The sequence below is a fragment of the Eretmochelys imbricata genome, chromosome 4 (genome assembly GCF_965152235.1).
Source record: "Eretmochelys imbricata isolate rEreImb1 chromosome 4, rEreImb1.hap1, whole genome shotgun sequence".
Taxonomy (NCBI): domain Eukaryota; kingdom Metazoa; phylum Chordata; order Testudines; family Cheloniidae; genus Eretmochelys; species Eretmochelys imbricata.
In genome coordinates this window covers 125,429,370-125,446,238 of record NC_135575.1, presented here as the reverse complement: position 1 = coordinate 125,446,238, position 16,869 = coordinate 125,429,370, and the positions used below count along the sequence as shown (strand labels likewise).

Genomic DNA, 16,869 nt, shown 5'->3' with positions numbered 1-16,869 from the left:
GGACCAGCGGCTGCTCAGCCGAAGAGCGCGCCACAGGGCCGCGGCGCTTCCTCTTCCGGGCTGCGGCGGCGGCGGCTGGGCTGGAGGGGGCTGAGTCCTGCCGAGGGAACATCTTCCATGGGTGCCACTGGGCCCCCAGCCTCACTCCCCGGGGAGGGAAACGCCCTCAGAGGAGAACTCTGCGGAGGGACGAGTTGGCAGTGTGTCAAGTCCCCCTCAGCAGCTCTTTTTTAGAGCCCCCGATTCATTCAGATACCCCCCCCCCAAAAAAAAAGGAGACGCCCCACAAATTGCCCCAGCCTGTTAACTCACCAGCCAAACCCAAGACATCCACAAACTGGCCCCCAAAGCCGGGACAGCCCCACAAATTGCCCCAGCCTGTTAACTCACCAGCCAAACCCAAGACATCCACAAACTGGCCCCCAAAGCCGAGACAGCCCCACAAATTGCCCCAGCCTGTTAACTCCCCAGCCAAACCCAAGACATCCACAAACTGGCCCCCAAAGCCGGGACAGCCCCCCAAATTGCCTCAGCCTGTTAACTCACCAGCCAAACCCAAGACATCCACAAACTGGCCCCCAAAGCCGGGACAGCCCCACAAATTGCCCCAGCCTGTTAACTCACCAGCCAAACCCAAGACATCCACAAACTGGCCCCCAAAGCCAAGACAGACCCCCAAATTGCCCCAGCCTGTTAACTCACCAGCCAAACCCAAGACATCCACAAACTGGCCCCCAAAGCCGAGAGAGCCCCACAAATTGCCCCAGCCTGTTAACTCACCAGCCAAACCCAAGACATCCACAAACTGGCCCCCAAAGCCGAGAGAGCCCCACAAATTGCCCCAGCCTGTTAACTCACCAGCCAAACCCAAGACATCCACAAACTGGCCCCCAAAGCCAAGACAGACCCCCAAATTGCCCCAGCCTGTTAACTCACCAGCCAAACCCAAGACATCCACAAACTGGCCCCCAAAGCCGAGACAGCCCCACAAATTGCCCCAGCCTGTTAACTCACCAGCCAAACCCAAGACATCCACAAACTGGCCCCCAAAGCCGAGACAGCCCCACAAATTGCCCCAGCCTGTTAACTGCTCCTCCCCTGAGACGGCCGGGTACCCTACCTTAAGCTTGAGACTGTAGCTTCAATCTAAGGTTAATGTTGGCCAAACATTTCAACATCCAGCAAAGAATTTATAAAGGTCTTGGTTAAAAATGTTGAGGTTACATCCTTATCTAAAAGGAAATGTTTCGATTTTTCACGTATGACTCACTGAGGGTATTAGGGTTGTCATACAACGTCAACTGTACAAACATGTGAGTTATAGATGCCAAATGTAATGCAGGTCATATGAAAACCAATGATAATATAAAATCCCTGTAAGATAATTATTTTATCTCCTTTTTACAGCAGGAAAAACTGAGGCAGACAGTACCCTCAAGGCCATAGAGTTAGTATTGGAGCTGGAATACACACAGAAGTTTTTGACTCCTAATTCTGTGCTCAGGCACATTTCTCTCTTGCAGTAGGCTTGTCTACATTAGGGAAAGTTTGCAGACATTTCCCTTTGTTGCCCACCAGTTCAGCTCCAACATCAGTAGCAATCTTGGAAGCCCTGGTATAAATGGGTCAGGGGCTGATGCTGGTGTTGGTGTTTAAGACACAGTACTTAAAATAACAACCTCCTGTCTACACAAGCCCTTCTGTTACTACCACCCGTGTTAGCTTCAGCAGGAAATATTTGCAAAATTTCCCTAGTGTAATCAAGGCTAACAGAATGTGACTTTTTAGTGTGCGCACATGCTTGTTTTTATTAAGAAAAAGTTTAATCTCTTACAAATAAACTCTGGATTCTTGTGACAGAAAACCACAAGGAAAAAGAAATAAAATGAAGGTGGCTGAGTAATAGCTGGGCATTTGGAGAGCTGTAGCTCAGATTTCAGCCTTAAGTTATGATGTCACCATCCTGGTTCTCCAAAGTTTGCCAAAATCCTCAACGAAAGGAGGGAAGTTCTGGCCTGTAAGGTAAAAAATAAGAAATTATATTTTAAATGTACGATTTATGAAGCTGTGGATGTAATCAATTATTTTTCATTGTTCATAATTATTACAGTAGAGCTTAGGGGTCCACCAAGAATAGAGCCTCATTGTGCTAGGGACAATAAGAGACAACCCCTGCCCCCAAATCTTACCTTCTAACTAGACAAGACACATACAAGGTAGGAGAAATGGATAGACCATACAAGCAATATGAACAGTGCGATGACTCAATGGGCTCATGAGTCCAGGACTAAGCTCCAAATGTCATGTTGGTTGGTTTGGTTATTTAAATTCTTTCAGTGTGGTTATGTCAGGAGGGAATTAGCTAGAAAGGGGGAAGGAAAGAAGGGGACTGGAGACTGTGGAGGAGGAGACAGGAGGGACTGGAGTAAACTGCCAAGCAGCACAGGCGTGAGAGAATGCTCTGAGTTCATGCTGCAGAAAGCACTCTGATGCTATCACCAGTGTCCGTTGGACCCTGCTTGCACTGCTTTCTTCACCTGCTGTGCCAGCTTCCAGCAGTGTCTTTCCAAAAGGCCGCATTGCAGGGGAGAAGGTGGTATATCATATGGTTTCTGTTATCCCAGAGGGGGTCTCCCCAACAGAGTTCTGGGTCTGAAGAGTGCTGGATCAGAGGGCAGCCGCAGCTGGGTCCCATTTTACCCTATCCCGCCCAGTGCAGCAGTAGTAGTAAAGAACGCAAACAGAAATGTTTATGATGGACAGTTCCTTTGAGAAGAAAGGAACTGTGGATCACTGATTGCTACACAACTTGTTGTGCTATGAGTTTGCTGCATAGCAGCAGTTAGTTGTGGCTTTAATAAACCAATCTCTCTCAGAGTCTGACGGACAGCAGTACAAACATAAAAAGGTCCTTGTGAAAGACCAGTAAGTACCTGTCATAACATGCTCCTTTCTTTGAAAACGTTAAGTTATTGCTCCATTTCAGACTGAGAGGGTTTGGATAGGCTGATATCTACACCAGCTTGTTTAATCCTTGACAAAATCCAGCTATAGTATTTGGCCTGCCAAAATCAAACTGGGAGTGTGTAATTATGAATAGGCTTATAATGGTTTCTCATAGCATGGGCGATTTTAAATAAGAAGGGACTCAGGCACAAAGTGGAAGTCTAAATCAAGTCTAGCCGTATAGCCTTTGGAAGGATTTTTGTTCTCTTCAAAGGTAATACAATACCCTCTGTGGTCTGGATTTATGCCCATCAGAACTCTGGCAAGGTTTTCACATTCTCCCAACAATCGTATGCCTGGCATTTATTCCCCACAAGATTAGTTTTGGAGGAATTAGTCTAAACATCAGGATTAATCTGTCAGGATATCACTGTCTCACACAGCATCTTGAGATTCAGTTGTTGAGATGCGTGGTTCATTACCAGGTTCAGTGTGTGTGAAAGAAAAAAGAGTGGACTTGCAAACCGCTATTGATCATGGATATGGTTCCTTATTTTTGTTATTTATATTGGGTTAGCTCCTAAGACCCTAGTCATTGACTGGTACCCCATTGTACTAGGCAATGTACAGATGCACAACAAAAAGATGGTCCCTGCCCCAAAAAGCTGACACTTAAAGACAAGAGACAAATGGATACAGACAGGTAGATGGGGAGCACAAGGAAACAAGGTCCTTCTAGATTATTAGAGAATGAGGGGTACTGTGTAGAATAATTCTACAGGACCAAGCCCCAAGACATGAATTTCCCTTATTCATTTCAATGGAGTGTTCAGTTTGAAGCTAATCCAGTTCAAAGACCCTCTTGACAGAAATCTAATCAGAATCCAAATGATTCAGTGGGATTTGAATTCTATATCATTGCAAGTGTGTTACCTTGGGTAGCAAGATAAGGAGACATGATCCTACCTGTGACCCTGTTTGCTACTGGCTTCATAAACCTCCAAATCAATATAATCTGCAGTCCTGTTCTGCTGCTTGCAGCACTGCCTCTGTTCCTACAGTCTGGAACTTCTGGCCTGGTTCAGTTCCAACCCACCCTATATCCTACAGTGGCTTTTTCTTAAGTCCTGACCACTCCATTCAACACTCTTCTTGAATATTTCATTATTTCAGAGGAACTCCAGAACAATGCATGAGAATTTCCTCATGAGAAGAACCATCTATTCTAACAACTTAAATGTTAAATTTTTGAGAAAAAAGATTTTTTTTTTACACAAAATGTTTAAATAGCTTCACTATACCACCAAACCTGGCCTCACTGCCATAGGTATTCAGATACTATGATGAAAATTTGGTATAATAGCCTAGATAGAATAGTATTCTAAAAAAAACCCACCCTAACTACACATTGGTTGTTTCAATTTCTGTCCATGTTTGCTGAGCTCTGATAATACAATAGCGTTTACACTCTTGGATGGAGGTCAGGACTCCAGGGTTCTATTCCTGTCACTGTCACACTTGCCAGCAAGAGGCTGTTCTAAGAGTTAAACTTTTTAGTTAAAAAAGCTCTGAGACCTTAACTGAGGATGATCATGGAGAATTAAGTGTCATTGTGGTGAGTCAGATTCTGGGAGCCATCACAGGAATCTCACTGAAGGACTTCATGATATGTATGCAAATAATCACTCAAAATGAACTACATTGGGGGAACATTAATCTTGCAACAGAGAATAAGAAAAACAAGGCAGTTCACAGCTTAATATGAAGCTCTCTGCATTGGCTGCAGGACACCATCCCCCCCAGCCCAAAAAAGCAGGCAAAGGGTTGATGTACAGTAGGTAATCCCCTTTCTCATTTTTTAAACAAAAGAGTAGCTGCATCAGTACTACCAATAATATAAGCTCTGGTGTAGATCAGGAGTAGGCATTTTGACTATGGTTTCATCTAGTTCTGTTCAAACGTTAGCAAAGAAATGCAGGGTCTGTGGGTCCTGTTGTACTGTCAGTTTGCAATAATGACCACAGAACAACTCTGCTGTTGCTCCATAGCCTATGTGGCGTGCAGGAGGGGAATATTTGTCCCTCTCTAACCTCTGCTAAGCATAAAGCACAGAAATTGCATAGGGGAGCAGGTTTCACAGCATGGAGCACATTAACATATATTCTACTTGCACACGTTTCATAGCTGTCCAATGTGTTTTTCCCGCACTCATCAAATATATTTGAGTTTTTAAAAGGACTTGAGCCATTCATCCCATTTTTGCTTCCTCTCTGATCCTAAGGTGAAGTCACATTACCAAACTGTATTCTTTCCTCTGTGCATGAGGCTGCCATTGAAACAAATGCATTCAAATTCAGAATTTGGCCAGAAACATCCAGCATTCGCATGGTGACAAGATGCTGTCACAAAATCTTAGGAGTTTTCTGTAGAATCTGGTGAAAGAGAGGAGAAATCTCTTATTCTCCCAGAGTTGTTGTAATATCGAAGGCATCACACAAAATGTCTGTCCCAGTAAACTGCTTTCTATAGAAATGTTCTGGTTCTGCAAGTATGTCCCCTCTTTAAATGTGCACTTCCTTCCTTCTATTGTTTTCTGCCTCAGCCTTAACTCTGGTTTAATCTGCATTTCTCAGCACTGTTCATACTGTGATGGAATTGCTTTCTGCCACAGGGCTAACCTAATCCAAATGTTGTCCCTGTTGAATGAATATTTACATGGTTCACAACAGAATCCAGTGAGGCTGCCAAACTCTGACTCATAAAAGTCCTCCCCCAGCGGTTCCTCCAACTCTCTGAACAACCCCTCCTGCTCTTCCTCAGAAACCTTTTCTTTTCTCACTGTCTCGGCAGCTCCTCCTGCTTCCCTTTAGTAACTTCCCTCTCCCCCACACTTAACTTCCTATATTTCTGCCTTCTTTCCTCACATCTCTACAGTTGATCTTGGTACAAGTTTGCCAACAAAACAAACACAACAACAACAAAAAGACCTGTGGCAGCAAGTCTCAGAGCACAGGTCAACTGACTTGGGCTTACACTATAGGGCTAAAAATAGCAGTGTACGTGTTTGCTGAAACCTAGGCTTTAGCCAGAGCCCAGACATCTACAGGTCAGTTGACTAGGGCTTTGAGACTGGCTTTGGGTTTTGCTTTTTTTTTTTTTTTTTTGGCTGTATAAATGGACCCAGATTTCAGAGTAGCATGTGTGTCCCCACAGTGAGTGTGTGTGTCCCCACAGAAAATGCTCTAAGTGCATTAAGTGCATTAACTCGGCGGAGTGCTTCCACAGTACCGAGGCTAGAGTCGACTTCCGGAGCATTGCACTGTGGATAGCTATCCCACAGTTCCCGCAGTCTCCGCTGCCCATTGGAATTCTGGGTTGAGATCCCAATGCCTGATGGGGCTAAAACATTGTCGCGGGTGGTTCTGGGTACATATCGTCAGGCCCCCCTTCCCTCCCTTCCTCCGTGAAAGCAAGGGCAGACAATCGTTTTGCGCCTTTTTTCCTGAGTTACCTGTGCAGACGCCATACCACGGCAAGCATGGAGCCCGCTCAGGTAACCATCACCCTATGTCTCCTGGATGCTGGCAGACGTGGTACGGCATTGCTACACAGTAGTAGTAACCCCTTGCCTTATGGCAGCAGACGGTACAATACAACTGGTAGCTGTCATCGTCATGTCCGAGGTGCTCCTGGCCACGTCGGCTGGGAGTGCCTGGGCAGACATGGGCGCAGGGACTAAATTTGGAGTGACTTGACCAGGTCATTCTCTTTAGTCCTGCAGTCAGTCCTATTGAACCGTCTTATGGTGAGCAGGCAGGCGATACGGATTGCTAGCAGTCGTACTGTACCATCTTCTGCCGGGCAGGCAAGAGATGAGGATGGCTAGCAGTCGTACTGTACCATCTTCTGCCGAGCAGCCATGAGATGTGGATGGCATGCAGTCCTTCTGTACCGTCTGCTGCTAGCCAAAGATGTACAAGATAGATGGAGTGGATCAAAACAAGAAATAGACCAGATTTGTTTTGTACTCATTTGCCTCCTCCCCTGTCTAGGGGACTCATTCCTGTAGGTCACACTGCAGTCACTCACAGAGAAGGTGCAGCGAGGTAAATCTAGCCATGTATCAATCAGAGGCCAGGCTAACCTCCTTGTTCCAATAAGAACAATAACTTAGGTGCACCATTTCTTATTGGAACCCTCCATGAAGTCCTGCCTGAAATACTCCTTGATGTAAAGCCACCCCCTTTGTTGATTTTAGCTCCCTGAAGCCAACCCTGTAAGCTGTGTCGTCAGTCGCCCCTCCCTCCGTCAGAGCAACGGCAGACAATCATTCCGCGCCTGGAATAAGGGGGAGACGTTTATGGCGGGGTGGGAGGTTGACGCAAATCGCCTGGCTGCTGGTTACGCGCAACCAGACACAAGGGCGGTTAGAAGAGCACAGGAGGGCACGGTACGCATCAGAGAAGCTTTGAAAACCAGTTTCATGACTGGCCAGGCTACGGTGTGAAAGTTCTGTTTGTTTCTCCTTGATGAAATCCCCCACCCCTTGGTTCACTCTACTTCCCTGTAAGCTAACCACCCTCCCCTCCTCCCTTCAATCACCGCTTGCAGAGGCAATAAAGTCATTGTTGCTTCACATTCATGCATTCTTTATTCATTCATCACACAAATAGGGGGATGACTACCAAGGTAGCCCAGGAGGGGTGGTAGAGGAGGGAAGGAAAATGCCACACAACACTTTAAAAGATTACAACTTTAAAATTTATTGAATGACAGCCTTCTTTTTTTTGGGCAATCCTCTGTGGTGGAGTGGCTGGTTGGCCGGAGGCCCCCCCACCGCGTTCTTGGGCGTCTGGGTGTGGAGGCTATGGAACTTGGGGAGGAGGGCGGTTGGTTACACAGGGGCTGTAGTGGCAGTCTGTGCTCTGGAGGGTGAGATGTGAAGAACCACCGGCACTGAAAGGTAAGGGAAATGTTCAGGCAATTCAGCATCCTTAGGGTTAGTGTTGCAAAATGCAGATAAGAAGTTCCCCTAAACTCAGAGGAAGGATCGAATGATTTGATTTGGGAATCATATTATTGTTTGCATAACAGTAATGGACAGAGGCCCCAATCAGAGAGCATGGCCTCATCAAAGTAGGTACTGGGCAGATATAGTAAAAATTTCTCTACTAAGGATATTACACAAATCACAATATGCACGGAGAGTATAGCTAGCCAAATTCTGCACCAGCTTTCATCTTCCCACTCTTGCTGAAGTCAATGAGGCTGCCTGGGGTCAAAGGCAGCAAACTTTTAGACACTGTGATAAATGATAATGTGGTGCATAGGATCAAAACTGATTTCAAGCATTATCTCCAGCTCAAAGGGGTTTTATTTGTTGCTTACGGCCTCCATACGTGTGTGGTGGCTAATATCAAAGTCCTTCTGATGAAGGGAGAACACACTTTATGAACTCCAATCTCAATGTGTAACAAAACATTTATTTATTTTCTGGGATGGGTTGACTTTGAGGGATGAACATTCAGCTGAACAAAGGGAAAGATTAGTTGTAACTCTGTGATTTTCCTTCCTGGAATCTCTCACACCAAGTTAGAAAACTAAAATGAATTGACCTTGTGTTAAGTGAATAATAGTCTGTCACTTAAGCCAGACTGTAATTTACATATTACAGCTAATATCTTCCATAACAGATAAGGCTGACAGGACCCCGAGAGAGTTCTGCCAGGATGTAGACAATGCACAGTGCAGAAACTTGACCTGGAGAGAGGGTGCAGCTGTTGGTGGATGAGACTGCATTTCTTACGAAACTTCATGAGGATGAGATCACTGACCTTCAGAAACAGATCCAGGGATCCAAACTCTCTGTAGACCTGGAGTCCATCTGCCCAGACCATGCTGTTGCCCTGCATGATATCAGAGCCCAAATCACAACCAACTCTAAAGCAGAGAAATGATATAAAGCAAAGTATGACACACTCAAGAGTCAAGCTTCCAAATATGAAGATATTAAGATCATGAGAAGAGGTCAACAAGTATTCATTTCCGGTAACTGACCTGGAAAACCACATTGTTTCTCCAAAGCTTCATTCTGGGCCCTCAGAGCATCAAACAACTTGAGGAGAAAGAGGCTCGTCAACTGGAGAAGGTGGCTGGGTTCCAGGCAATCACTGTCCAGTTAGAATGTGAGCTACTAGAGACCAAAACTCATTTGTCCATGTATCTGTAAGACTACCAGACCCTACTGAGTATCAAGCTGTAGTTGGATGCAGAGGTTGCAGTCTACAGGAAATTCCTGGAGGAGCAGCAGCAGAGACTGGATATTCCTGCTGACTGTGGTGATAGGTCCCATTAGAAATAAGATACCTATGAATACGATCCTGGCAGGTATTTAATGTATTCCCTAATAAGAGAAACAATCACTCTGCACAAGAAATTAGGTACTCATTTGTTACATTAGGACTATTCACACCAAGTTCTGCAGCCTAAAAATAACACTACTGTGGAGTAGTTTGCCTTAGATACATAGACGTGGAAGAAACTTTCCACAACTCAACTGCCCAAAACTGAGTGCACCCAAGAACACACCCCAACTTGATCTCTGTCCTCAGTGATAGAACTGTGTTTTTAAACCATTGTTTACATATTATATTTTGTATGGTGTCTGGAGCTTTTTGGCAAATAGGTCCCAGACAGATACAATTTATGAGGAATTCTTCTACTGTACAGATGCCCTGTGGTGACCAGGCAAGACAATTTTTCAGGAAACACTGCTTTATAATGGTTTAATGACCAAAGTAACTAAACAAACTCAACCTCAAGAGCCTGAAGGACAGACCACAAATATAATACAGTATATTGTCAGTATAGTGTTGTACATGCATTATAATATCAGTGTAACAAGCAACAGTTTGAAACCTCCTGAATCTGGCATGCTTGGTCTGTGAAAGAGGACAACCTAAGAAAGTTATATGAACATGCTGACATTACAAGCTGCTTTTCTAAGCAGATGTATAGTCAACACTAATGTAATATACAATGTATGTATAGCTTGCCCTGGAATGGTAATAAAGAGGACATGAATTCCTACTTGCTTGAGGAGTGGCACTGGACAAGTCACTTCTACACTGTTTCCTTGTCTGTAAAATGAGGGTATTTACTAGCCACTATCACAGTGTGTCCTGAGGATTGTTTAATGTCTGTACAGTGCTCTGTACATGTAAAGTGCCATATATATGTTGTGCTATTATTACTGACAGGTTTAAAATATTAGAATAATATAGTTATAACAGCACTGGTTGCTCCCTCTTACAAAATGACAAATCTGATCAGGGTTTAAAACAGCATATTTTAATAAGAGCTAGTGCAGTGGTTACCATCCCAGCCTCTGCCTGTCAAGCACAATCTCCGGCCGCTAAATGTCCAGCGGCGCAGCAGGGTTAAGGCAAGCAAGTTAGTATGAAAAAAATTGTTCATTTTTAATTTTTTGCTGTCTTATACAAAATGTCTTGTTTTTAAAGATCAGGAGAATACAAAAAAGGAGAATTTCCATGATGCATCTGGTGGAAACACAAACATGTACACCAACTGCTTAAAATGCCTTTGAAGACTGCAGCCCTTGTTGATTCTTGGAATGGTTAACTAAACATCTGACATTTCAAACAATGAAAAACTATTTCACATCAGGAAATCTTCATCTTTTATGCAGCATGAGTGCATGTACATATTATGCACTGGATTTTTAACACCGAATAAACTTTTTTAAATGCAGAAAATTGATGCATCATTATGCTACTTATATTATACTTATACTCATCAGTTATATTGCAACATTAATTTTGAGATTTAGTAAAAATTAACTTTCCCAAATAAGGTGACATCTCTTTTGTATCTTTTGATACACAAAAAAGTCTCATTTTGCAAAAATGAAGTATGCTTTTCTTGGCGTTAAAGGGAAAAATATAAGTATCAGCACAGTTTTTCATTTGTACCCTCATATTTCAGGGTCTATTGGTGCTTTCATTGTAAATCTAATTCGAGAAGGTAAAAAGAAAACATTGTGGCTAGTTTGAGGCAGCTTAGTATAAATTTTGCATCTGGATTGATTGGAGTTACTTTGTTTTTCAAGAAAAAGTTAAAGTCAAAACCACCATTTTTCATTCACAAATTGGCCAAATTATAAAATGACAGTTCTCCAGAACTCTGTTTAAAAATGAACATGTGATTCCATTTCTAATTTGCGTGTACACTGTACACTTACACAATCACAGAAGTGAAGAGTTAGGAACTATATAGATGCACAATCATGGTAAATACATGTGCATATTAAAACTCTGGTTTTGACTATGCAATTACACACAGTTCAGAAAACTATGTATTCAACTTTGAAATGGAAATTTAAATATGGCATTGTGAAGTTCTGTGTTTATATATCAAATCAAATCATCTTACTTTAAAAGTAAAAAGTTGTTTATTCTAACCACTAGCCTGGCAAACTCAACTTGGCATTTAAGAATAAGCTGTATTTTTTCTGGCTCATGGACGTCACCACCATTAATAAAAATCCTGCAGGACCGATGTTGACATCACCTGTGCAACACTGTCCTTATGTACAGGTATAGCTGAGTGCAGAATATTGGAAAAAATTAGTTTTCAGGTTTTTAAAAGGGGAGAAGAAAGTAGACTGTATATTTATGTGTAGGGAGATCCATCCTGGATTCTATATACCACTGTGACAACCGTTGTGACAAGCATGGTATAAATATATAGACAGAAAAGAATGGGATTGCATAGAGGGATCTGAGGCTAGAATCCGTCCTTCGTACTGGAATTTAAACCCTGATCCAGCAAAAGCATTGCACATATGAGTAACTTCTCACATGAGTGGTCCTAGAGGAACAATTCTATGAATGATACATACAGAAAAGAATCCAACTCACTCTCCCACAGCTCTGCTGTCTCTGTAAGGCTACTAGTAAGTACAGTGTAAAACAATAAATATTTTTAAAAAAAGGAGTACTTGTGGCACCTTAGAGACTAAAATTTATTTGAGCATAAGCTTTCGTGAGCTACAGCTCACTTCATCGGAGTGAGCTGTAGCTCACGAAAGCTGATGCTCAAATAAATTTGTTAGTCGCTAAGGTGCCACAAGTACTCCTTTTCTTTTTGCAGATACAGACTAACATGGCTGCTACTCTGAAACCAGTAAATATTTACTGTCTCTGAAGTCATTAACTACACATGAGGAGCAGCAGGTTGAGGAAAAAGTTGCCATTTTTACATAGCTACTTTTCAAAGTAGAGCTGCACTTTAAGGGTTTCGTGTTTGTGCAGCCGTGAAGTAAAAATGGTTTCATTTTGCAGAGGTTCTTTAGAACCCTTATTAGCCTCTTCTTTAGAACAACTTTAAGCATTTTGAAACTGGAAAGTAATTATAGAGGGTATGTAGTTAAAAAGAAAATAGTTTTTGCGGGAAAAGTTACAATTATTTCTTCACTGCACATATAATTAGCCATGGATGGATTTAGGATATAGGCAGATTGGGATGAATGTTGGGATGTTGATCCAATTCAAGTGACCAACTTTACACAGTAAAGTGTTTCTCCACAAATGTAGCGGATGGAACATAGAGTACAAATATTTTCCAATGGTCATTCAGGTACCCATTCTCAGTAACTGAACTTGTTTTATGATGAAATATGTAAATACGATTTAAAGCTGGGAGAGTAATCAGATAGTTATGAAGGTGCTGAGCTAGTCTGTTTAACTGACCCATGTTACACAGAGTGTTAGAACAGTAAATTGAGGTCAACATTAAGATTCAGTACATATGAAGCAAATGTCAAGTTACTGAATTGATAAATGGATGTTGAGCTTTAACCAGGCACCAACTGTCAATAAACTAGTTCCATTAAGCCCTAGAGTACAGGAATCCTACTTTCCTGAAGCTAAATCCTAATTAAAACATTACTGCTTGAACTCCAAGTATTATATAGTTGTGATGCTAATTCAACGTCAGCAATTTTGCAATATCAAAAATACACAAAAAAGTCTATGCCTGTTACTTGATTTTTAGAATACCCATACAATGCACCATAATATGGACACTCAGAATTGGTCAGAAGTTCCTGTCAAGAACGCACAATCTGTACAGTTTTCTGAACACCTATTCACCAAAATATTTCTCATTAATATGACAATAAGTACAACAAATACAAAAGGATGTTATCTTCATTTTTCACATGAAAAAAATACAGCCAGCTAACCAACTTATCAGAATCCTTTTTCAGACCGTTCTTGAAGGCACTTGTTTTCCACAAAAGGAATGCACCTAGATATAATGTCTCCTCGAAACCCATCAGTTTATATTTTACCTGAAAGTAAAAGTATAATGTCCCAGGGTTTCCTGTTGTAGAATGTCAATGTCTAATTTTTAAACTTCTTCCGCTTCATTGCCTTCCATTCACCTTCCTGTGTAGCAAGGCTATTGAAAAGATTTTTCACTTTTCTTTTTCTGTCAGAATCCCTATAAAAACAAACACATGTTTAAATCTTTATTCTGACATCAGATAAAATAGCAAAACAATATGTATTTTAATATTTATAAAAAGCTACATTTTTGAAATACTGCCTCTGCTACAGTTTAAATTACAAATATTATAGATATGATACTTAGAAATATACATTATGTGACTATACGAATGAAACAGCAACATTCAAACACATGCAAAATATATAGAGGTTGATGAGCAATACACATCAGGTAACTTTCATTGCAAGTCTTGTAGTGGTTGCTCCCAAGTTGTCAGACAACTGTTTGGACCTCAAAATATGGTTGACCAACATGCCAGTCCTGATAGGGACTAAGAGTGAACACTGGCCAGCATACAGAGTAACTCAACTGCCAGTAACCATATATTATTACCTTTCCATAATTTCTGAAAGCTGCATTCTAGCCAGGAACTGGTTATCTTTGCGGATCTCCCGAACAGCTCCTTTAAATTCACGTTTGTGTTTGTGAATCAGCCTCTTTCTTTCCTGCTCCTCCTTGCTGCCTCCCTGTTTCCTCCCAAACTCCAGGCTGAAATTAGAATGCATGTATGAACAAGCATAAATTATTATGTCAAGCGTACTCTTTTATACTTCACAGGAACTAGCTTTTATATAGATGTTACTTCTTGATATTCTACGTCTTTGCACACTCCTATGGCAACTCTCAATACCAAGGGTTAACAGTCTCACTTATAATTACATATTTATAGGATACCATAGAAAAAAGTAACTGACTATATTACATAATTTAGATAAAGAGCAGACAACATTTTCCAGAGAGCAACCTTCCACATGTAGCACTATACTCAGAAGTATAGAGGCTGAGAAAACCATACTAGCTGGCTAAATCCAGTTGTCAGCATCTGTAGTTTGTGGGAAACCTGGACAAAAATGGATTCTCACAATGTGTTAAGGTTAATATTTCTCATGATAAATTCTAAGGGGGGCGGGGGGGGGGGGGGAGAGGAGAGATGTGTCTGTGTGGGGGGGGGAACGGCGGATACCTGATTTGTTTCACCATTTCGGCAAATAGCCAGAGGGAATTTAGTATGAATGCAAATGGTGGAGCAAATGCAGTATCTTAACGGAGACCAACAAGTAAGATAATTTATGATAGTAACTAGTGCCTCTGTCTGGAAATGAAGCACCAGCCAGTGAAGAGTATGTGTGTAATATGCCCTTGCCAGTCTACCTGAGTCAGAGTGTAACTGCATTCGGTATTAGTAAAAGCTACCAAATACTTTTCAAAGTTAATCCCATGTTGCTATAATCTAACCCAGAACACAAAAAGATACACATGATGTGTATGTGGAAAGGTCTATATCTGATAGGAAGGGGTGATATTTCTTGGTCAGCCAAAGATAAAAAACGTGTTTCTGGCCATTGTGACAATCTGGGAATCTAGGAAAGCTGAGAAGTCTAGACAGACCCCCAAAATTAAGAACCAGTTTAAACAGATACCCAGATTGTGTTTTATGTTGTGCTGGAGGTCAGATCAAATGCTCATAATGGTCCTTTCTGGTGTTAAAGATCTATGAATCTATTATTGAGGGAGAAATGAATAAGAGAGTAGGAATAGCCTCCAGATCCCCTGATTTCCAGTCCTATACTCTAGCCATAAAACAAGACAATCCGCCCTTAATTTCTCAGGATTCCTCCTTCCCTTTCTCTGGGTAGTCAATCCTTTGCAGTGTATGCACCTAATGTAGGAGATGGCAATTCCATTCCCTACTCTGCTTGGAAATTTAGGAAAGAATGACCAAGAGCCTTTAGCTGAAGCCTCTCTCTATGCTCCTCAATGCCTAACCTGCAGTTTTGCTTTCTTCACTTCTATAAGGATTACTGTACTTACACTTTCACTATTTTGGGTGTGTACAATTTCAATGGCACAGGCTTCTTTTTCTCACACACCAAGGGGGTATAGTGTTTTCCTTTGTCCTCTATCTCTTTCAGAGCATTTTGATGCAACTCCTGAAAATGCAGAGGTGGTTAGGATTTTAAAAGCTAATCAAAGATATCACGTTTTACAAACCAGTTATCGGCTGTCTCAGGAATAATGTTTTCCTGGCTAAGGCATCCTCAACAAGCTACTTTCTCTCTTAGTAAGATCACAATTAACCTTTAGGATATTTGCTAGTCCTGAAGAGTTTTAAACCTTCAGGTCTGGCTAGTTTCAAAAGGCTTTCCAAGGTCTATAGGGGGTGCTGCGATGGACAGCAGGAAGGGTCTGTGGCCAAAGAGAAAAGAGGCCAGGTTGGCATGACTGACAATTGATAAAACCTAGTTTAACTCAGCTCCTGTTTCTCAACTTAAAACTCTAAGGCTGAATATTCATTGCTCTAAGGGTTACATTTTGTGACTCTAACATGGCCTTTCCATGCCATCTACATTACATCTTATTCTTTAACATATTTCATCCTGCCTCTTCTGCTAGAGAGGATGCTACTGCTAAATAGGAGGGTCCATCCTCATTGAATGCAAAAGAGAGTCAGGCTACACTCAGATCATCTTATTCTTCCATCTCTGGAAAAGAAAGAGCTAACTAACTTTAACTGGTGAAGCTGACAATACATATTTATACTGGTTTTATTAAGGCGCCCATGCCCATGGTATCTGTTACTTTATTTGATACATTTGTTTGACTGTACCAGTGACTTACAGATTCATACAAGATCCTCAGGAACAGCACTGCCAGAATGCTATTCCTATAAAAGGAGCTACTTAAAGAGTTACCACAATGGAGATGCCTTAAATGTTACCCTCTCCACTTAAGTTCCCTCTAAGCTGTGCGACCGCGCAGCAGGCTATCAAGAGCTGTGTAGGCAGGGAGAGGCGCCTCTCCCCCAGCCTCAGGCTTCTGCAGCAAGAGAGGGCTGGGGGGAGTCCCCTCCCCCTGCTGCAGCCCCGGGGCAGCCTGCAACCCAAAACCCTCATCCCCAGACCCACCCCAGAGCCCTCACCCCCCATCCCCGCATCCCAACCCTCTGTCCTAGCCCTGAGCCCCCTCCTGCACCCTGAACCTCTCATCCCCGGCCCCACCTCAGAGCCTGCATCCCCCAAGCCAGAGCCCTCACCGCCCCCCAACCCTCTGCTCTAGCCCTGAGCCCCCTCCAGTACCCTGAACCTCTCATCCCCGGCCCCATCCCAGAGCCCAGCTCTACACCCCCTTCTACACTTCAAAGCCCTCGGCCCTCACCCCTGCCACACATCACCTCCATATTGGTGCACATAACAAAATTCATTCTGCACATGGATGTAAAAAATTAGAGGGAAATTGCTCTTAAAAAGGTGGGTTTGGCTGCACCATGAAAAATGTCCATCCAAAACATTATGTACACATTCCAACTTTTCCACAGAAACACTCATCTAGTCT

The 16,869-nt window shown here is 42.5% G+C and overlaps 1 protein-coding gene across 2 annotated transcripts in view; it reads right to left on the bottom strand.

Annotated features, from left to right (window-relative positions):
• Window positions 1-13,157: 13,157 nt before the first annotated feature.
• Window positions 13,158-16,869, bottom strand: part of NOP14 (NOP14 nucleolar protein) — a 34,170-nt gene continuing 30,458 nt past the window's right edge. For both annotated transcript variants that reach the window (XM_077815898.1, XM_077815899.1), the window contains exons 16-18: window positions 15,349-15,467; window positions 13,870-14,025; window positions 13,158-13,470 (exon numbers count right to left, since the gene is read on the bottom strand). In XM_077815898.1, the coding sequence (XP_077672024.1) occupies window positions 13,371-13,470; window positions 13,870-14,025; window positions 15,349-15,467 (375 nt within the window). In that variant the 3' untranslated portion in view covers window positions 13,158-13,370. The remainder of the gene's footprint in view (window positions 13,471-13,869; window positions 14,026-15,348; window positions 15,468-16,869) is intronic.